The sequence below is a fragment of the Antedon bifida genome, chromosome 9, assembly GCF_963402885.1.
Source record: "Antedon bifida chromosome 9, ecAntBifi1.1, whole genome shotgun sequence".
NCBI lineage: Eukaryota > Metazoa > Echinodermata > Crinoidea > Comatulida > Antedonidae > Antedon > Antedon bifida.
The window spans coordinates 20,876,960-20,899,720 of record NC_136234.1 but is presented as its reverse complement, the minus strand read 5'-3'; the positions used below and the strand labels follow the sequence as shown (position 1 = coordinate 20,899,720).

The 22,761-nt window shown below is 33.7% G+C and overlaps 3 protein-coding genes and 1 long non-coding RNA gene across 7 annotated transcripts; 1 reads left to right on the top strand and 3 right to left on the bottom strand.

Annotated features, from left to right (window-relative positions):
* Positions 1-2,106: 2,106 nt before the first annotated feature.
* LOC144852861 (uncharacterized) lies at positions 2,107-19,436 on the top strand. 2 transcript variants are annotated; one of them, XM_078710890.1, is made up of 9 exons: positions 2,107-2,162; positions 2,903-3,736; positions 4,298-4,543; positions 5,065-5,216; positions 5,812-5,904; positions 5,995-6,042; positions 6,331-6,476; positions 7,029-7,251; positions 17,394-19,436. In XM_078710890.1, the coding sequence occupies exons 2-8, from the start codon at positions 2,911-2,913 to the stop codon at positions 7,240-7,242; spliced, it is 1,725 nt and encodes a 574-aa protein (XP_078567016.1). In that variant the 5' UTR covers positions 2,107-2,162; positions 2,903-2,910; the 3' UTR covers positions 7,243-7,251; positions 17,394-19,436. The 2 variants fall into 2 exon arrangements, with proteins under 2 accessions (XP_078567016.1, XP_078567014.1); XM_078710888.1 differs by having other exon boundaries at positions 2,141-2,196.
* On the bottom strand, positions 8,657-14,857 carry LOC144852860 (uncharacterized). Of its 3 annotated transcripts, XM_078710887.1 has the most exons (8): positions 14,700-14,857; positions 14,287-14,471; positions 13,711-13,907; positions 13,285-13,465; positions 12,655-12,772; positions 11,139-12,221; positions 10,755-10,797; positions 9,189-9,384 (listed from the first exon to the last, which is right to left on the bottom strand). In XM_078710887.1, exons 1-8 carry the CDS (start codon positions 14,797-14,799, stop codon positions 9,324-9,326), a joined length of 1,968 nt encoding a protein of 655 aa, XP_078567013.1. In that variant the 5' UTR covers positions 14,800-14,857; the 3' UTR covers positions 9,189-9,323. The 3 variants fall into 3 exon arrangements, with proteins under 3 accessions (XP_078567011.1, XP_078567013.1, XP_078567012.1); XM_078710885.1 differs by lacking the exon at positions 10,755-10,797 and having other exon boundaries at positions 8,657-9,384; positions 10,917-12,221; XM_078710886.1 differs by lacking the exon at positions 10,755-10,797 and having other exon boundaries at positions 9,241-9,384; positions 10,960-12,221.
* LOC144852862 (uncharacterized) lies at positions 15,432-16,783 on the bottom strand. Its single transcript, XM_078710891.1, has 3 exons — positions 16,674-16,783; positions 16,020-16,209; positions 15,432-15,771 (listed from the first exon to the last, which is right to left on the bottom strand). Exons 1-3 carry the CDS (start codon positions 16,686-16,688, stop codon positions 15,452-15,454), a joined length of 525 nt encoding a protein of 174 aa, XP_078567017.1. The 5' UTR covers positions 16,689-16,783; the 3' UTR covers positions 15,432-15,451.
* On the bottom strand, positions 16,856-18,894 carry LOC144852863 (uncharacterized). The gene is made up of 3 exons (XR_013614349.1): positions 18,834-18,894; positions 18,059-18,208; positions 16,856-16,942 (listed from the first exon to the last, which is right to left on the bottom strand). It is a non-coding gene; the product is annotated as an uncharacterized LOC144852863 (long non-coding RNA).
* Positions 19,437-22,761: the final 3,325 nt, after the last annotated feature.

The window sequence follows — 22,761 nt, the reverse complement described above, 5'->3', positions numbered from 1 at the left end:
ATCATCATGCCACTTATTGGGAAAGTTGGCGGGATAGTTCCAGAAGGCTACGGCGAAATGGTGAAGCAGCTTTTGTATAGATCTTTGGGAGATTTGTATACTTATTTGTTGATTTATTATCGAAGCAAGTTTTCTCAAAAAGATGTGGTTCTGTACGAGAATAAACCTCTCCATTACTACAAATTAGGAGCTGAAATGATCTTTCCTGATAAATGGTCCGACCAAGGTGTGGGTGGAAAAGCTCACGTAATAATATACCATTACTTAATGGGGAATTATGCACAATTGAAAAGAGAACTGATAGAGTTTGAACCAATACTCGTTGAAAATAAGGACTTTTTGATGAACAGACTGACTAGTATAGGCTTTTCGTCAAGATCATATCTAATGGTAAATGCCTGGGCCATTGATGAAAAATTCCAGCAATTTTTCAAATCTAGATTGATGTTTCGCGTCAATCCTATAACTCTTGTTTTGTATATTAAGGCCAGAGTATCACTTAAGGATGGCGACCTAGAAAATGCGTCGGCAATTGTGAAGGAAATAAAGTCTCGTTCGAAGAAATGTGATGTCACAAAGTCCTTGATTGAAATTATAGAAGTTGAAGCACTAGAGGTAACGAGAATGCTATACTCTCCTCACAAGAAAGTTGTAGTAGACCTGATAGGATTGAATGATTACAAGAGATAAAGCTGATAGATCGTACGCCAATGCAAAGGATTATTGGTAGGCTAAAGGTCCAGATGCTTCCTTTTTCAACTCCTGTCACGAAAACCGAGTTCTACAGACTATCAATTTCTAGCATAATGGTTTGATGTGCCCAACAGGACTGTAAGTGGGTTACATGGATTACAGATAACTCTTATTACCTCTAGGCCTACTGGGTAAAATTCATATCCACCTCAGGCCCACAATAGATGGAATTGACACAAGAAATATGTGTGTGGTGTTAGAAATTAATTTTGTGTATTACAGCTGCTTGGTTGTTAGTGTCTCTCCCGTTAAATAAAGTCATATTATATTAAACTAGCCTCATATTTCTATAATCCTCTACTTCACTTTAAGGTTTTCTTATGGAAGGATTCTCTGTACCCTGTTATACTCTAAATAATACCTGTTCGGACAACTCTTTACCAAAAATCTTTTAAAACCGTCAATCGTCCCTTCCTGACATTCTAAGGAGCTTCGTTAATGATACAATTGTATTTTAACAATCTGTAACATTTTACAAAGTTAAAAAATTTGACATATATTTCTGCCATGTTTTTTTTATTGTGGTTGTCAATTGTTTAATATATTTTATATATAGCGTTGTATATATTATTTCTTTAAAAATATCATGATAATAAAAGAAGGTTTTTGATATAAAAGTTGTGTTCTTTTAATCTTTCTAGAGAAAGGTATGGTCACCCTTTCTAATTATATAAAATGTTTTTACACCTGTAGGCAGGAAATATTATCTATAAATTAATATAGAACATGTGTAATAAGAATAAAGGTATGAGCGACGACGTATGAGCATAATTATCCTCCTACATACACTTCGTAACAGTTTTTATCCAGCTGCCATTCGGGCACTAATGATCTTGTCATATACCGTCGTACAAGAGTGATCCGACACTTTTTAATTGTTTTTTACTTATCTGTTTTTGTATATCTCAGAGCGAACATAATTGCTATGTATATTTTATATGTAATCCACTGATTAGTTATTAAATAATCTCCTCCATAATCTCCTCCAATCGGACCTCTCCAATTAAAAATTGGAAGAAAATCAGACAAATACTACAGGTACGTAAATGGATAGGACAGACAGACAAACCTGATGACCCGGACTTTCAGTCTTCGGGGAGATAATTCATTCTGACACTATGTGATATGTAATTTAAAGACTACTTATAAATAGCGCCGCCGGTCTTTAGTTGGAGGGGTTCGAATTAGGGACTAAAGCTACGAAGAACTACTATACCTGGGTCTCCCAAAGTGGTCTTTAATTGGAGGGAAACCTTGTGAAAATATATTATTCCTCAAGAAATAAATGATATTGAACTTATGGGCCATCGTAATTTCTTGTTGTAGAGGGCGACATATTATTTCAACAAAAAACACGGGTAGAGCTGAGAGACGTCGTACGTAGAGACAGCATGTGGGTTGTTTTTCAGGTATGCCTACAAACAACAATGGCCAGAATAATGTGTAGGCTCGCTAGGCTATATATATATTTAAAAAAGAAGGTTATCAAACTAGGCTAGATCTTCTTCTGTACGGTTTATTATGATAGTTAATTAGGCCGCCTAGGCTTGGCCTTCTTACTAGGACTACAACCTCAGCAGTCAGCGGCAGCAGACAGAGGTGCGACGAGCGAGTGTGAGTGCTGTGTGGCAGGCTAGCTAGAGGGCCTAGGCTATTATAGGTAGTAAGCCGCTATCTATATGCTTTCTTTAATTCCATTCCTTTATTTTAGACATCCGACGTGGGTTCATCTTACTCTTTCTTAAAAAATGTTAATTCGAAAACATCTCACTCAGATATGCCTGCCTAGGCCTAGTTTAGTTGTTGATGTAAGCTAGGACTATTATTTATTATTAGTAGTACTAGTAGTAGTACTGTATTAATATTTAAAGTATTATTTATTAAAAAAATAAATTAAATATTTTAGTTTGAAATGGCTGTTTAAGTATTGGTATTAATTAAGGCCTAGGTTGGCATACAGACTTAGTAGGCCCTAAATAAGGCCCTGGCAATATTCATTTATAATGTTATTAAATAACTATATACTTTCTTTTTGTTATGTGTTGTATTGATGAATAAAGAGATTGATTTGACATTATTTATTAGAAATTTTATATTATAGAAAGGAAAATTATGTATTACTGTAACTACATTTGTTATTGATTTTCAGATATCAACATGAATCTCTGTCACATGTGTCAAAAGCACTGGTGGTGCATTGGACTTAAACGGCTAAATAGTCTAAATATATTACCGACCGTGCAACAGTTTAGTATATTGCATAACACATCTCCAACATCTGTTCAACAGGGTATAGGAGATAACACCATCATCCCAGTATTCGTTGGTTTTGCTCCTGAACAGAACACTGATGTTGATATTAACTGTAATTCATCACATCTAAAGAGAAAAGTGATTTCTAAATCCATAATATGTGGTCAGCAGTTTTCACCAACTAGCAAAACAATATACAGGAATTCTCTGCGGAATGCTGAAGAGAATGAATTTAATGAATTGATTCCAATGCCTCTTCTGGAACTTCTACAAAAAGAGTTTGATTTAGATGTGGAGTCTTGTTTGCGGGCTCTAGTAGAAAAATACAAAAGTCCTGATATAACTGCTACACGTCTAGAAAAAGGCATAACTGCCGAGTTATGCTGGACCTCTGCTCAACATCGCCTAGAAAAAGTTACACCTTCCAAATTGCTAACTACCCGTCCATCTTTATCAGTTGCAGAATATAGTTTACCAAATTCTTTATTAAGAACAAATAATCTATTAAGATTGCGTCTTAGCAATAATTATGTCTTTTCTCGTAATTGCGCATCAACAACGTTCGAAAATGACTCGTTTGTTAAAAAATTGCGAAAAGACTTCCAATGTCTGCGACAACAGAATTGTAAATATTTCTTGAAGACAGAGTTTGCAAAAGTCGTAAAGGAATTAATTTGGCCCGGTGATTCACTAAAACATGAAACATCACAAATTGTAGAAATAACGGCAGGTGTGGTTCAGTTTTATATATTATTTATTACATTTTATTCAAATTTTTTACAATGCCACAACTAAATACTTCGTTTATATCGATGAGATACTTAATTTTATCTCTGCACAGGGAAGAACAATGTGGTCTGTGTCTGCTGCGAGAATATAAATAATTTAACAACTATGTTCACAAATGTCAAATGAAATTATGTTCTCAAAACAAATGGCCAATAGATTGTGTGTTGGAATTGTTTATATATATATATATATATTTTTTATTTATAAACTTTTTCTGTTTTCTGTAATTGTATTGTTTTTGTATGTATTTTTATCATGTTTTTGGAATAAAAATTTTAATTACTACTGTATGTATTTGACAATAAATTGGAACTTGAATGTTATCCAGTTACTACTGTTAAACTTTTAATTGCAATGTTATTTTCACCATCACTTGTTTTAAGTACTGTGACTCATCATGTCCTTTTTATGCTGACCATATCTCATTCAAAATTAATTATATATAATGTATGAATTACTAATTTAATAATCATCCTGACTTTACAGTTTGATTTAATTTCAGGAGCTGGAGTATTGACAAGGCATTTACTAGCAGGTGGAGTAGGTAACCTGATTGTTATTGAGAAAGAACCTGCACTGGTTCCAATGTTAAAACAACTAGAATCTGAGCCTGGCAAACGCTATCAAGTTGTCGAGGGCGACAGTTTTACCGTGCTGAGGACGCTGCAATCGTTCAAGGACGCTTGTGTTGACGTGTCCGGGATATTTGAACAAAAGCTTAGTAACGAAAATTGCCACAATGTTAATGGTTAGTATTTTGATAAAACATATCTATTTGTATTCTTGCCATTTGATTTGTTGTTTTTGTGTCACATTTTCCTCTCATTTGCTTGGTCCTAAACATTGGCCCATGAACATTGCAACTAACCTTCAGAATGGGTTATTTTAAAATTATTTTTTCTTCATTGTTTATGATTTCCTTCCAAAAACCATACTCTCTCACCTGATTCTCTGTACTGTATCTCCATATACTGTATTCAAATCAAAGGGTCACATAGAATATGTATCACATGTGATACCTGTATTATGTTTGATTAGTCATATGGCCTATGATACAAGCAACATATACTGTGTGATACATGTCACACTGTATTACAGAATTTTCCAAGTAACCTCCAGAGAGTAAAACCATATTAGGCAAGCCCAAGGTGTCCATACTGGTTTGGTTTACTAATTAGTAAAATAGAATATTTTTACATCTTTGTTTTGAAATATTTTAAAATTAAACATGCAACTGATTTTACATCGTTTATTTCACTACTATTGCAGAGCCTGTAATTAAAGTGGTTGGGAGCATAGCCAATAAAATGACAGAGAGAACAAACTTGTACACATTAGCAGTCTTGCAGTTGCAAAGATTTGGTGTTTTCAAATTTGGCCCAGTAGAGTTCAACATTTTAATGTTTGAAAAAACATATGAGGTAAATGGTGTAAAGTAGTAGTAAAGTTCACTACAATTATCTTGATTGCATCGTTAAATTTGAAAAGAAAGGATCCTTTTTTTACGAGGGTAGATAATCTACAGCTCTATATCAAACTTGATGTGACAAAAAATATGTGATGTGCCCATATATGGACATGATGATGTCACTATGTCACTACCATATTTGGGCAGATCACACTTTTGTTGTCTAGATCAGTACTAATGTAAAAATAAATTTAGATGAGAAAATGTTTGTGATTCATCCGACTCTAGTTTTCTGATTGATGTTGAGATGCCCCATGAGGCAGGTCGAGAATGTCTGGAAAGGTGGCGGGTGGTGCTCAATATGGTGTTTGTTCTCCGTCCCAAAACAGCCGCCTCTCTCTAGAAGATATTTTTTCAGTATATATTTCATGGTGTTGGCATCTGAGCTGGAATATGTGTATATCAATTGTTGCAGGATTTGCAAATTGTTATAATTTTATTATTTATTTTTTTATTCAACTTTGTTTTACAAGGGATAGATGTAACAGCTGTACTAATAAAAGTACAGCTAACTTGTAATTATATTTCGGTGTTTTCCTTTTTTTCAGACTTTAACCCAAGGGCCGACCAGTTACATGGTGAAGTATCAAGCCATCTCTGTATTAATGCAGATAGGCTTCCAAATGGAATGTTTACACACTGTAAGATATCTGTTTTGTTGTGGTATATTGCGTCAGACAATTGACAATGCATTTATACTAACACAGTTTGTTTTCTTTTTCTGAATTTAGGTAAGTCTTTCATCGTTGCTATTCCAAGAAAATGCAGGCAAAGCCAAGGTAGTATAGATATTACAACAACACACAAATCATTTAAGCTTTGTAGGGTTTGAAAGAACGCTCCTTTACCCGAAAAACAATGCTAGTAAATAGGCCTTATTTATTTTTATTAACTTATATGACAATGTTATGTTCACTTATCCCTAGCCAGCAGGCAAATTGTTTTCATCAACTAGGTCTAAATCTATAAAAAAAACCTTCATAAAATGTTGTTATAAATAAACAGAAATAAACTAGGGAAAGTATAAATTAAAATGCTCTATAACAGTTTTTTAAAATTTTTAACAGAATGACAGAATTTGCTTGGTGAAGCTGACTCCAAAGATGGAAATGTTCAACGAAAACAATATGACTGCCGAAGAAAATTCTCTCTTTATATATTTTGTTCGAAATATGATGACAAAACGAAAGCAGAATTTACTTCAGATTTTAGAGTAGGAATTTCTCTTTATTTCTATATGTTTCATGAAATATATGAGTGATTTTTAATATTTTATATTTGTCTATTTTGCCATTTTGGTTCTATTACTGTGGGCTGACTGTTTTAAAAACTATTTTAATTAGTCATTCTTGGTATAAATCAATTGTATATTTTAATTGTCTCATTGCATTGTAATTAAGCTAATTGTTATCATGCTATACTATTTTGTGCAGTAGTGATGTCAAGAATTGCCCGAAAGAGATGGTGCGGGGTTGTACACACGAAACAAACATCAATTATCAGGCTATCTGGATTCCCTGGGAAGCTCTAATGATATTAAATATTTAAGGGTACTTTTAGTCGCTTTGAAAGATGGAAATACCCCAGTAGGGTATTCTTTTATTGGGAAATATTATTTTTCTCAGGTTTTATAGAAAAAAAATTGTATTAATTTTGCGCATTACTCAATCAATGATTATTGGATCATGTTGGATGGATTTAAAGTTGTAACACAATGTTATTGTATCCCTACTCAATTTCCTATGTTTTGGTTTTGTGTATTTAGAGTATGGGCGCCCGGTAGCAGCTATATATGCATAGATCTTGGTTACAACGAGCACACAAGGACTGGCGACGTGAAGGCTATGGACTACTTGAGACTATTTACACGCATTCTACAGATGGACTCGTTTAATGGTCATTGGATCGGCGAGGAGATCATGGACCACTGGGGGATGACCGATGACATTGAGAATAGTGTGCTGCAAGATATGTATTGATGTGTACAGGTCAGTCAGTGCCTCTTATTCTAACTGTCCGATATATTACATATGTGAACATGATTGGTCAAAAAAGCATCACATGACTACCGATCTGAGGATGCCCTATTAGGCAATATAACTTGTTTCTTCCAAATCACTTTTGCATACAACACACATTTATCATTTATATTTCATATAATTGCGCTGAAGGAGGATTAGTTCTATATATATTTTCTCCCGTAGTAGAGAATGCAATTGTGAAATCCGTCTATAAATTATTTTCTCGTTTGCAAGAAAAGCTGATTTTCATATTTGTTATTTAACATATAAATAAAAAGAAAATCCAAAAATGATGCTTAAATAAGATATTTAAAATAACTTTAGACAAATATATCAAGTAAAAAAGTATAAATAGATGTTTACTATTTGTATATTAGTACACCTAAACATAATCCTTTATTTTTATAATTTCACTATTATTTTAAAGACGTAAATCGAAAAAATGTTAACAACAATGATAAAAGTCTAATTGCTTACTGCTGTCAACTTTCAATACTTTAGACACAACCCAAAACAGTATCTCACAGTTCCAATTTCAGTTATTTAGCCTGACCTTTAACCCTGACTATGTATATATTGATATAATGAATTCAAACATTTATTAAACCCATAAAACTTTAGAAAACTTAATTAAATCAGGGGCAGATTCAGAAATTAGAAAAGTGTGTCCAAAAACACAATTTACACACAAATTTTCCAAAAAAAAATATTGAAATCCCACTAAAAATAGTATGGGTGATGATCCCCTTTCACCCACACCCCCTTTCCCCTTTTGAATCTGCCCCTGTATACATATAGGCCTACATATATAGCAATATGCTTTTACTTTACAAACAAATATTAAAGATGCACGGTCACTTCTTAAAAAAATAAAATTATAAAGCTTAAAAAAAACTTTTGGTGGATTTAAAATACATTTATAAACGTTTTCAGCTAGACATTTCAGTATGGGACTTCATGATGGTTAGTTAATGTTTTTTAATTTTTTAAATTTATCATTTATAACTTTTATTCAGTCAACTAAAGTAGTGACAGTGAACCTTTAAATTTCTTTGTTTTTTTTCAAACACAGTTTGTTTTTGTTGTTTTCTTTTTGTATATACCCTGGTCTTTTAAATCTATAATTTATTTTTTAAATACTGTACATAAACAGAAGATACAGAAGGAATGTACAAACCATTGCACAGTTATTTAAAATGTATCAGAGAATTGTTTGGTAGATGAACTACCGTATTGTTTCTAATAAACACCACGGGGGGCGTTGCATTTTTTTTTCAAAAAGGGGTGGGGGCATTTATTGGAGGTACATTTTAACACCCAAAATTACCTAAACAGGCTGCTTTAAAACAGTTAAAAAGTTTGTTATTTGTTGAAAAACAAGTTAATGTGCAAGCTATATCTAGACCATATCCCGTTTGCTAGTTATTTGACCAGCAATAAGTTCATCGTTAGTGGGTAAAATAAATATATTTCCCTTTAATACCAATCTAAGGCTCCTATATGGACTGGATACACATGCAATTCTATTTGAGCACTCATTACAATACGGAGAAATCTCAGAGGGGGCGTTTATTAGAAACAGTAGGGTAATTTAATTGGATTCAAGTTGATCATTTGGCATTTTCTTTAATACTGTATATCAATCAGCTGATATATATTTTAATTTCAATATATAATATATTATTTAAATAACCTATTCTACATAAATTTATCATCAATAAGTCCTTTGTATTCTGTTAGAATCTTTTCTTCTCATATATTTTTTTATACGTTCTTCAAGATTTATTTGGGACTTCACAATTTTGTCTGTTCCACGAAGATGAAATTTGCTACCCTTAATTTCTGTATTAACCATTGCTATATAACGTATATTTGTTTCGAAATTACAACACATGCATTTAGAGGGCATTAAAATTGTGTCTAGTTTCTGGTGGTTAGTTACGTTGTTGGGTTGTATTTGTCGAACATCTGCGACTTTGATCATCAAATGTTTGTGCGATGTTTTCCATGATACGACTTCAAAGCTGAATAAAACGTTTTTACTGTTCATTGCTCGTTTCCACTTGCCATCTAGGGGACAATTGGAGCACTGTGTGCAGGCTAAGGAAAAAAGAAAAAATAAGTTTATTAATTTTATCGACAGCATAGTTAAAATAGTATTTTGAAAATGTTCTGCTGTGTGCTGTTTCCTTGTGTACCAGAGGGTGTATTCATTTGCATAAAAAAAGCCTGTGGCTGAGCAAGTTTGTATGGTTGTAGTTTGACCAGGGGTCATACTGGGGTTGGTGTTGATAATAGTAAAAGTACCCCTCCTTTTCGACATTCTATCAGGGGATACTTTTCCATGGAAGAAATAAGTGGGAATACATGTATATTTTAACATTATATGGCTGACTTCTAAATTGGGAATACTCTCTTTAAGGGGCCACTTTGTTTTTTCCCCAAAAGTGTCTACTTATTAAAGGTGTTTTAATGTACTGTGTTTGTGGATGGTAGTATACTGTGGAATTTGTTACTATATGAAAAATAAACCATATTACATACAAGAAAATTAAAAAGTAAAAGTATGTTTATGTAGAAGAAGAAAATAAAGAAAATGAAATGTTTAAAATAAATTTTCTGCATGCAAAGGGTAGGAAAATAAGCGATCATGTCAAAATTGCTCTACTGACTGCAGATATTGTATTAACTACATTTTTACTGTAATTAATATGTTGTATATACATGATATATATACTGTATGATAAACATAGTGAGGCAATAAACAGTGATAATAACCCCAAAAACACTTTCTATTGCATATCAACAGAGCAAACAAAGTAGCACCTGATAGTGGAATAATCTTGACATGGTCCCTTAAGCTTGGTTCCCACTAGGCCTCAACCGACGTAAGTACACACAACTGATTTGACCAATCACAAATGACGAATTAACTGTCGCTCGTCATTGGTCAACTCACTTGTGATGCGTGCGTCTATGTCCTTGCATTGTGTCCTAGTGGGAACCAAGCTTATTAGATGAGTTAAAACAGATAAAGGAAAATTATATTAAACAAAAAATAAAATTAACTAAGCAGAAATTATTATGCAAAAGAAAGCTGATAATAAGTTTATAAAATATTGCATAGAATAAAAGTGCTTAGAATAGTTATAGTGGTAAATAGTCACATACTATATGCAAAGTAAAATTAATTTGTTTGTAAAGTTGCAAAAAACATGAGAAAGCTATACATAGTGGCATATACCAGAAAATTAGTAATATGTGTATTCTTTATGGTAAATATATAATTTGAAATCTTGTTTTAATTTTTAATATTATTTTTAAGTATTATGTACAAAAATTATTATAGGAACGGTCATTATAAATGTTTCCAATTAATAAGCCAAACATAGTAATTATTTCCATGCATTTTAGGGTGCTGTATTTTTCAATCTGTTACAGCATTTTAATTCCATGAGTGCTGACCTCACCTGATATTGTCACTACCTAAATTTGTTTCTGTAGTAAGATCATCTGTTAACATGGAAGAAATAATATTTCTTAGACCTAATTTTTAATTTTTATATTATAAAATTGCAGAAAGGAATTTTAGGAGAGTCCCCAGAAGTATAGAAAGAATAAGAAAGCATTACATGGCAAGATGACATCCATTAAGACAGCAGGGTTACTGTTCACCTCTTTACATGTCCTTGTCAAATTACTGATAGCTTGACCCGCTGGACAGCAATGCTCTGACCATTTTGGTGTCAGTTTGTTTAAAGGTATCGGTACACCTTTGCAACAGAACTGGTTTGTATAGTTGAACGTCCTGCTTCTACAGCATGCCGTATGTTTTTTGTTTTTTCGTAGCTTACCGAGGCAGCAGATCTGTTCAACTGGGTTGTAGTTTCTTTCTTCGCAGCATTCTGTTCCTTTGGACAGGTCGCAGACACTTGATCCACAACAGGTTGACTCGGTTGTCAGATACATTGTTCCATCACAGCATCCTCGCTCAGACTTGTTAAATGGCAATCCAGAACAGCATCCGTGAGTTTCGTTAGACGCACAAGGTTGTACAATATTTGCAATGTCATTTGAAAGTTCAGGAGTTTGGCTGGTTTCTGCATTAGTGATTTCTGGTACATCAGTTGTTTCTGTAGCGACAACAGTTGATGTTACAACAACGCAAGTGGCGTTAAATAGATTTATTATCAAGTTATCACAACAGGCGTCCACTCTGGTGTCGTAGGGTCGATCATTACAGCATTGTTCATTTCCATGCGCTAAATTCTGTATAGTACCGCCGCAGCACCTCTGTCGTTCTTTGATCATGAGTTCACCATTACAGCAGCTGGTCTGACTACCATCTATCACGTCGCCCTCGCAGCATATACTGTGATCACCATGCAGTGCGTTTTTCATTACACCACTGCAGCATATCTGTGGAAAATTATAAAAAATGTCTCTTGTGTGAAATTGTCCCCCGCAGCATGTTTCCTCAGAAGGATTTCTGATCATTCTCTGCCCACAACATTCACCAGCGACTACATCTGCGTACCAGATACCTCCACAACATGTACCCTTTGTGTTGTCATAGTTTTCAACATCGCAACACATCGATGGCTGACTCTTTTTGTAGATGAATTCAGAGGATGTTTTACAACAGCTGTCTTCAGTCGAATTAAAGAGAATAGTACCACAGCACTCCATGTCTTTTTCTTTTGTGTATCGGTTATTCTCACAGCACACCTCTTGCTCTGTGTTCAGGATATATTCGCCACAACAGACACCATCATGCACAGGGTATCGTATACCTTTGCACACAGTTTCTGTGCAATTGTGGGATACTTGTCCAGTACAAAGTGTTCTGTTGTGCTCAGTAGATAGTAACTTTCCGTCACAGCAGACCGTCATGTCATCATTCATGTTCTTGAGATGCTCACCACAACAAATCAGATCTATAAAACAAAATCAAATTATTTAAAACCTGGTGTCTAAGCATTTTATCTGTTAAGCTCTCATATATTGCTACCATATTTGGGCATATCATACTTTTTTTTGACTAGTTTGATAGTGTAGACAGAGCTTTAGATGGATGATTGTGTTCTACAATACCTAATTTTAGGGCTACATTTTTTTTTTCATTTTTAGGTGGTTTAGGTATATAGTATGCTTAAAACACAACTAGGGAATCAATTCAAACACACCAACACTGACAGCTCAAAAAGAGAGAGACATTTGAATATGGCTGTATAAAACTGTATGGTATTTTTTTTTTAAACATGGATTCTGATTTAGATGAGGCAGCCATTTTGTGGAGTCTCTGCCCTATTCCTATCATTTCGCTCTAACTCTCTAGTTGTATAGTACCTCTATGGTCTTTGATCGTACCTGTTGAGTTTTTAGCATAGAGTTTTGAACCACCACAGCAGATTTCAGTTTCAGCATTATAGCCAACAGAATTGCAACAATCTTTGGAACCCAATAGAGTACCTGGTGTTTGGTATACCTACAAGTGACAACATAACATAAATTGAGTATCAGTACATGAATGGCGATGTAAAGCTCTGTCTACACTATCAAAAAAAGTGTGATGTGCCCAAATATGGTAGTGATATGCTTAAATATGGTAGTAATATGACATCATCATATCCATGGACACATTTTTTTGTCACATAAAAAAGTTTGATAGTGTAGACAGAGGTTAAATGTGAAACATATGAAGGCCTACATTTTTAGAGTGGGAAATAAGCTTCAGTAGGGGTGTCATAAGGAGTTCTACTACCAGCTGGTGTAGTAATACATGTTTTATAGTGTTCTATGTTTTCATAAATGTATAAAGGGATGTTAGTCTCAACAGTGTTTAGGACTCTCAACACAGATAGGGTTTTCCTGCATTTTAAACTTGGTTTGGTCTTCCTGGTTTACTTTTTTTCTATTTTCTTTTACAAACTTATTATTATTATTAATTATTAAAAATTATTATCCTGTTTAAAGAACGTTATAGAATACTTGTCTTACCCCATTCGTACAACATGTTTGCCCAGGCCCAATGAGTTCTCCTAAACAACAAGACTGATGATTTGGATTGTAACATTGTCCACCACATGATTTTGGTCTCGTCTGATTATCAATCTTATCGCACACTTGACTACCAGCACAGATTTTAGTGCGGTAATCATAGGCACTTGTACCACAGCATCTGTTGGTAGGGAGGTTAAAAATTAATTATTGAACAAAATATTACTACCGTATTTATGTTGAATAAATGACATTGGGCCTTTATTTTCTGCCACATGCAGTATTCTATGTCTTTGCACATTTCTAATTGTAGTGGAATGTATTGACTTCCAAAATCTACAATTGACAAAGCATTTTAAATCTTTATTGTATTTTATCACTTCTTGATATTAATTGATTGTATTTTTCTATTTTAAAAATACTAACTTGCTATATATAAGTGGTATTGGAAACACACTTCCTCCACAACAAGATTGAATGTCTGGAAAGTATGCTTGAGTTGATCCACCCTCACAGCAATGACGTTCCTGATTATACTCGTTAAAGTGGTCATATATCTCTCCTGCACATACAAGGCGATTTTTGTCATGCCGAATTAACGTAACTGCTCCATCAGTGCATTCCTATAAGAAACAGTTGAATATAAATACTTTCAGTTGATAGAGGAGAGAAAGAGCGGTATAGCATAATAGTAAAGGATATCGGACTGGAATATGAGAGGCATTGTTTTCGAGACGCAATGCGGGGGAGTTAAAAAAGCGACAGTTGAAATAGTACATCAATTGTGCTCAACATAATTTGATCGATAAACGAACGAAAATAACTTTAAAACAACAGAAGTCAACACTGCAATTAGAGGGATACAAACAATGTAAATATCCAAGGACGACGAAGGAATTGTTAATGTGAAAAACCTCTGAACAAAGTCTACTGTATGGGCAACCCTTGATGCATATAAAATCCCCATCATCAACACAACACAACAAAAGCTCAATTCTTTACCTTTTCATTGGAGTCATAGGTCATCACTGTTCTTTCAGCAATGTACTGGTGGCAGACACTATCATCATTTGGATTATTCTTTTCATAAATGTTGTCATTGTCGCAGATGGACAGAGAATCATTATATATCTGATAGCCGCAGCATTTTCCAATTTGATTCTGATAAATGTTTGTTTGAAAAAAACCTGAAAATATAATGCACTGATTAAATAGGAAGAAAAACACACTTTTAAATGGTTTGCACAGAAATGTGCAACTGTAAATAGAGAAACTCTTTGAAATAATGAGGATGCAACTCAAATGAGTTGACCAATCACAAGTGACAGTTTGAATGACCTATCGGGCCCTGATTGATAAATTGCTTCAAAAACAAGCTTTAGACTACAGTACATCAGCTTCACACTCTTGCTCACCTTGATTTCCATAATCATAACCCATGCAGCAAGTGTCTGTTGCCAACCAGTATAGACGGTCACCACAGCACTGATCTCCATTCACGCGTGAGATAACCATATTGTTATCACAGCAGATATGGGTACTTGAGTTGTAAGTATTCTCAGCACAGCACTCTGTGTCGCTTGCCCACTTTACATGGCGTTTACCACTACAGCAAAGATCAGTTACCGTATTGTAAATTTCTGTGATAAAATAGATAGAATGCATAGTTGAAAAATTGTATTCCAATTTCTTTCCTAAACCTTTTAGTTTAACCAAATCGGATTTACATAATAGCACCATCCGCAAGTGTTCCAATATGAAAACTAGACAGATGAGTGGCCTTTTTAGAACATGGTCTCATAATTAACAAAAGCTTTTTAATTATGTTGTATGAATGAAAAAAATGTCTTCTGGATTCAAACTGCTCACATATCGGGCAAGTACCCTCTAGAAAAATTTCCCCACGGGAAAACCCCATAGGTAATTTTAATTTATTATTAGTTAGGTATTAGTGGTTAGTACTACTGGGTAGTAATTGTTCTGGTCAGTTCATAGTATCGTTTGAAGTTGGTCATATTGTTGCTATTTCTATCAAAACTCTCCATTTTTCGAAATTTAACTTTTGTCAGGGTTACTGTACAATTAATGGCAACATTTTTAGAGCAACAGCCAATAAAAAAAGCCGAGAATAAATTGTGTATTTTTGGTCGGAACATGTTTTAGTGGCTCATCCAGGTTTTAAAATGGTACATTCTATACAAGGTTTTGATACCAAACTGGTAAACCAAACACAATGTGAATCTTCTGATAAATTTAATATACCTTCTCCATCACAACACCTCACATCAGGTGAAGACCTCTCATAAAGGTGATCATTACAGCATATGTGTGTGTTATCCAAGTAGCTATCAAGTCCACAGCATTTTTTTACAGCATTCTTCTCTGGTATGCCTTGAGTAATTCTTCCATATCTTTTCTTTTCTATGTCTACGATGCAGCAACCGTCTTTGTACGAATTGTAAGCAGTTTTATAACAAATTGCAACATCTGTAAGATTAAAGTACCTCAAATAAATAAATAAAATATGTAATTTTTGTACAGCACTTCATGCACAAATCTTCTTTAGGTTATCAGGTCACATAGTTTTTAAATTGTTGAGAAAGTAGTAGTACTAGTAGTAGTTTGGTAGAAAAACACTCTCTGTTATCACAAGACTGTATATAAAAACAATGTTATTCCTGGTCCTAGGAATGGTTTTTATTTGAAGGAAGGATGTATGTTCAGGCAATACTTACGTTTATCATATACTCCTTGTGGTGTAGATTTAAAGCATTGATGTGTTTTACGATTGTAACTAATATTACGACAACAGTCTGTCATGCCATTTTCTTGGCTCAGTCGTTTGTTATCACAGCATAATTCAGTGTCTGGACTGTATGTGACATTACCACAGCATTCTTGGCCAGCTTCATATGCTACTACCTCCTTCATAGAAATAAAAGATCATAATTCTACTGCAGTTACTGCAGTAAATACATGTTTCACTGCAATATTGTTTTATTTTTTTTTTCTCAATAAAGTAATGAAAAAGAATGTCTTCACCCTCGGCTACCATCCAATATTTCTTTTAAACAGGGGAACGCTGACATAATGTTTAATAATTTAATATTTGTAAAATATAGATATAAAATGTAGTTAAATATCTGAGACCCCCTTTACTGCAAACATCTCCTCTCCTTCTCTTTAACACCCCCCCCCCCCCACCCTTACCCCTTCCATCCTCCTCTTCCACATCCACCCCCCCCCCCTCCAATTTTTATTTCATTCCTATGTCAGTTTATTGTGCACTGTCATTTATTCTGTCCCCTTAGACTTTAGTTACATTCATTTCAAAGCATGAGTATACATGCTTAGAAACAAAAGTTCCACTTTTCCAGTCAAACATTTACCTTATTACAGCACATTTCATTGTCATTATTGTAAGTTTTCAAACCGCAGCATGTTTTCTCGTTTAATCCATCGTATCTGGACTGCACAACACCCTGATCACCATTCTCACAACATACTTGGGTGTCGGGGTCATATACGTCTGTTAGTTTACAGCATTCACCGCGCCCTGACACTACCTTATGTTTCACATAGGAGGGCAAGTAACTGTAGTCTGCGCAGCATGTTTGATTTCTTGGATTGTAAACTTCCAATCCTTCACAGCAGCTTTCTGAATTATAGATTAACATAATATTTAATATTTAAACATTTTGTATAAAAAGATCCACACCACAAAGAAAATCAAGAATAAGATGGATAAATTCAAACTTTGAATAGGCCGTTTTGTAGTTTTAGTTTTTCCGTAATTGACGAAAGCGGCGACACTGGTGCATCTACGACACATGCTTATTTTTTGTCATTTCCTGCTTTAATATGCAATGTAATTTTCTTATGGCACTTTGCGTCGATGTACATTGTTGTATTGTGCCACTAGAACGCAATGCAAGAACATAAGCTGCAATGCAAGGGTATTGACCAATCAAAAGCAATGAATTATTCCAACTGTCGCTTGTGATTGGTCAATCCACTGAGGGAACCAAGCCTAAGTGGGGGCCATGATTCAGCCTTAACACTTACATACTGTAGTGTAATCTATTTTGTTTTTATCTGATTTATTACAGGGGACATAATGGTTCATATTAAATCTATGCAGAGTTTGAATTACATGCTACTTTCTTTCTACTACTGCTTTTTGAATACCATGGTACAGACGATTGAAGAAACTGTCTTACTCTATTACTGTAGCATAGCTAGAACTGTTGCAGAATCAATTGGCTGAAGGAAACTGAGTGTAGCAAGTGGTTTAAGCTAATCCACTTCGGTCGTTCAGACAGTAAAACTCTTTTCACACCGGGGTCTCAACGTTGGCGCACTGGTACCGGCTTATTGAATGGTTTGCACCCCAGTGTGGGTAGATTGCTTAGGCAATGTGAAAGAAACTTTATTAACCATAATGATGGCACCACCTGCATGCAAACAGTCTGCCTAGTTGAGATCATAACACCTGTCTCATATACAGCAATACCAAGGTTAAACACTGGTTCTTATCAGATCACCATATTTAAGCAACTTTAGGCCAAGTAGATAACTTGGATAGGAGAACGTCGAGGCATTGGTAGGTATCTTGGTAGGCGCTGTGGGAGGGTTCTAAAGGGCCTAATCTGATGATTTTTTCAGTTTCCTGTTAAGCTTGAGGACGATAATTATTTAATTAATAATTTATATAATTTTATTTTTGTCTAAAGATGCACTTTACAAGAAAAAATAAAGATTAATTCTGACCTACCTCTTGCTTTATCATACGTTCTGTTAAAACAGCATTCATGTGTATGAGTGTCAATCCATTCGCCCATGCAGCATTTTTTGTGTGATGATTTCAGTATGGCATTGCCATCACAACACTTGTGTGTTTCTGTGTTAATTATGACATTACCGCCTAATTAAAAAAAATTTGAAATCTGTCACAAATTTTGTTTAAGAACCACCGTACTAGACCCCTCAATGTTCTTTACATTTTTGTTTTTAATCATGAATGAAACACTTCTATCAATACCATACTCTTTAATAATATAATTAATTATAGTTTATGGTCCTCCATGATATATAACACATACAAGTATATTCTTGTCATTTGATTGGTTGATTTTGTATCACATGGTGTTGGTTATTCCATTTTAAACCAACACACCTAAGTATATTCTTGTTATTTGATTGGTTGATTTTGTGTCACATGCTGTTGGTTAATCCATTTTAAACCAACACAACTAAGTATATTCTTGTCATTTGATTGGTTGATTTTGTGTCACATGCTGTTGGTTAATCCATTTTAAACCAACACACCTAAGTATATTCTTGTTATTTAATTGGTTGATTTTGTGTCACATGCTGTTTGTTATTTCTTCTATTCAAATATTAATATTCAAAGTAATATTCAATGGTACTAATGAGGTTTTTTGTCAACTTTGTGAACCAAAACCAGACATGTATATAATAGTATTAAGTTTATTATTTTAGTATGGATTTAAATTTGTTAATACAAAAGTACTGTATACTGTACTTACAGCATTTGCTTGATATCGTAAAGTCGATGACGTATAAGTTACCGCTACAGCATCTATGTAGGCCTAGCTGCTTATTGTAACTTGTGCTACCACATGCTAGAATACATTAACAAAATTAAAGTAGAAGTTAGTAGTTATAAATATCGTTTATACTTTCCTAGACATCTAGGTTATCAATGTATGCCTAAGCCTGGCTAGTCTGTGTGCCAGACGGAGTTTTGTCTTAATATTAGTAAAAAGATAAATATTTTGGCACATATGGCGTTTCATACGTATACTACTTGATTTTGGATACTCCAGACAAAAATCGAAATAAAAACAAATAAATAAAAAAAAAGACAATTAATACAGACTTGGGGCAAGTCTAAAGCCCGGCTGGCCCATCCATATAGGTTGATATATTTATCTAGGCCATAACCGCCTAATTAAACACATTTGAAATCTGTCACAAATTTTGTGAACCACCGTACTCAATAGACCCCTCAATGTTCTTTACATTTTTTTTGTTATCATGAGTGAAACACTTTTATCAAAACCATCTCTTTAATAATATAATTATTTATAGTTTATGGTCCTTCATGATATATAAAACATAGAAGTACATTCTTGTCATTTGATTGGTTGATTTTGTGTCACATGATGTTGGTTTATTTATAAAGACTAATAACAAATAATATTTCTATTTCTATATTTTCGCGAACAATCACACTTTCTGCTGAAGTAAATTTCTAATATCGAAATCGCGCTGAAATGATTACGAAATAAATAATTTATGATTAAGTTTATTATTTATGAAATAAATAAATAATATTTGCGTCATCTTCTGCAAACAATTTAAATATTAATTTTTGTTTTTCTAAATAAACATGTTTAAAGTCTGTGGACAGTACAGTAATTATCTTTACTGCGAGGATTGCTGTAAGCCTGTAAGCTTCGGTATAATTATTGTTCTCTGATAACAGAATAAAAATCCCAAATTGTGATCGTATGCTGTTCTAATCCGCGTACGTTAACGTAGGTCTTGTTTCACTTTTTTAATTTAGCGGTGTTAACGAAATAAAATCGTGTTTGTCCATCTAAGGCTCACACAACTACATAACCACGTAATCCTTAGATGGAGAGCATCCAGTAAGCATACCCTTCTCCATACAGTGGAAAACACGTAAGTTTGTCGAGAAAAGTTTACGTTTAGACGTCGCATTGATAAAGTAGGCTTAACGTTGAATACTGGTCGTAACGAGCCGGACACGTACAGTAGGTCTACAACATTCCCGGTCCGAAAATACAAATTGTTTATAAACTATTCTATTTATATCCGAAATTATAAGAAGAAAAGAATGAAATAAGCTTAAGCTTACCCTGCCCGTAATAATAATAATAATAATTTTATTTGGAAGCTACACTTTTGAAACACATTCTTTAAAGATTCAAAGATTCAAATTTTATTCTCATCCATTACTGGAAATTCCATTGCTTGCATTAAAAATTACAGAACAAAAATTGAAACTACATTACAATAAAAAATATTTGATATATATAAAAAAAACAATAAAAAGCAAAACTATTTACAGTATATTTCACTTATAATTTGAGTCCAGAAGTAAAATAAAAGTTAGAGAAAACAAAATTATTATTCTAATCACAGGAGGCGTTAATGCCCCTACATTTTGTTAAAAGTTAAAATCAGGTTAAGCACCCACTCATCGAACCCGTAAGCCCGATTAGAAAATTATTCGCGTAATAAATTACTACTGTATTCATAACTTACTTTTTTCTGATTGTACTGATAATATTAACTTCACCACAAATAATATCCTAACTAACAATTGAAACATTGTTTAAAAGTTCGTTCTTGTATCTCCTCTCCGTTTGTAAAAAGTGAATACTTTATTCAATAAATTGGCCTTTTTATTGAGATGTACTAATTATTTTTACACAAGTTGGAAATTTTGAAATTAATCATTAATCCTGGAAAAACCGTATTTGTATCGAAAGTAAAAGATTTGTAACAAGGTTACTATTAGGCCTAAGGTGCATTTAAATATGTTAGCCGTCTTTATGACGACGTACACCTATTGACATCATTTTGTATTTATTGTATAATTATTATCTTGGACATTCCCAGTGTGTTAATTAATTATCTTATGTCATCAACTGGACGATGGAAATTCCAAACAGCTATACAGCTCTATACTACACGCCAATAAGCAGGAAGTTTGACGTCATCGAAGATTCAACGCAAAGAACAACCAAGGATATGACGTCATCCGAACTTTGAATTGAAAATAACGCGCGAAATAATAAATAATTCCTTTTACCGGTGGTCTATATACAGGATTTAGTTTAGTAATTATAGGCCTTTACAGGGTATACTGTTGTTCCACTGGCCTATTATTTTAACTGACTGTGCGATTAGGCTACGTAGGCCTATAAGTGCCTTCCTAAATAGACGAGGGAGGGGACATATTTAAGCAATTTTGTTTTATTGTTTTCAGAATTGGAAATGGCAATTCAAATTCAAAATACAGTTTTTACAAAAAAGCAAAGTAAAAATCGTATTATTTATCCCTATTGTCATTGTTTAAAATGAAGTTTTACTACTACTAATCGGCCCTTGTTCTTTCGACCTAAAAATATAAACGTCGTGTAACCAGTTATCATATTTTAACTGTCATATTTACTATGGTGTTAGCCTACCAATTACGTAGGCCCATCTTTTCAAACTCGATGTCACATAAATATTTTAAAACATTTAGTGTGGGAGTACTATAATTACATTCATAAATAATAAAAATAGTTATAATATAAGATTATACATAGAATTATTCGCTTAAATTTACCAATATTTCTAATTAATCTGGAAAGAGTGAATTTCACTCTTCCCGGATTATATTATTACAATTCTCGTTAATAATTTAATTATCACCAAAATATAGTGCGGGCGAAAGTGCACAAACAATAACCGCATTACGTCATAACTGCATTTACGTCATTTTAAAACTTATTTTTGTAGATGCATCAGATACTTAATTATTAGTAGATCGAAAATGATGTACGGGTTATGAGTCTTTATTTGAAGATATAGTGTTATGTTTATACATGATCAAGTATACAGTCCGTAGACCTATACTCGTCTAGAAAATGTTTAGGCCTACAAATGTAAAAAAAAAACCTGGCTTAATTTTTTCAAAATCCTGTCTAGACATTTTTCTACCCCGGAAAAAATCAAAATAGCGTCCGGTATTGCGAAGCGCCGAATTGTATCGATTAAATTAAATTAAAGACAATATCCACGTTTGTTGTCTGACTTCACCAAAGTATGTTAAACATAGGCTTAAACATTTGAAGACCCCCCCCCCCCCCGCCCCATGATCCCGCTAAATTCGCAGCAGATAATTTATTTTAGCGCCGACAACAGGCGGATGGGATTGGTTTACCGCTATGTAAACTAAAGTTGTGTTGTTTGCACATAATAGTCATGTAGTTTACACATAATATTAATCATAATGTGTTGTTTTTTATGTGCAGTACTGACAAAGTAAATATTATATTTTATTATTTGAACTTAACACCTAGAATTGTGTCCTTTCGACGGAGGCCTACGTACGTTCAACGATAATAATATCAATCCGCATGGTTCGAACAGTTAAAAGCCGTGACATTCACACAATACATTGGCTCTATAATAATTGTCATGACAACATAGGCCTCTAACTCAATAAGTCTCAGTAGTTTTTGCCCACAGGGCCTGTACGGATTTCTGTACACAATTTACCTTACCATTGTAAACGTCAGCCTATTGTTATATATATCATTGTTCTTAAAAGGTCAATTTTTACTGATGTTTTTTTAAATAAAAACATTGCTAAACGACATGCATTTAATTATTAATTATTCATTCATGTATTTTGCCAAAATCAATTTCAAT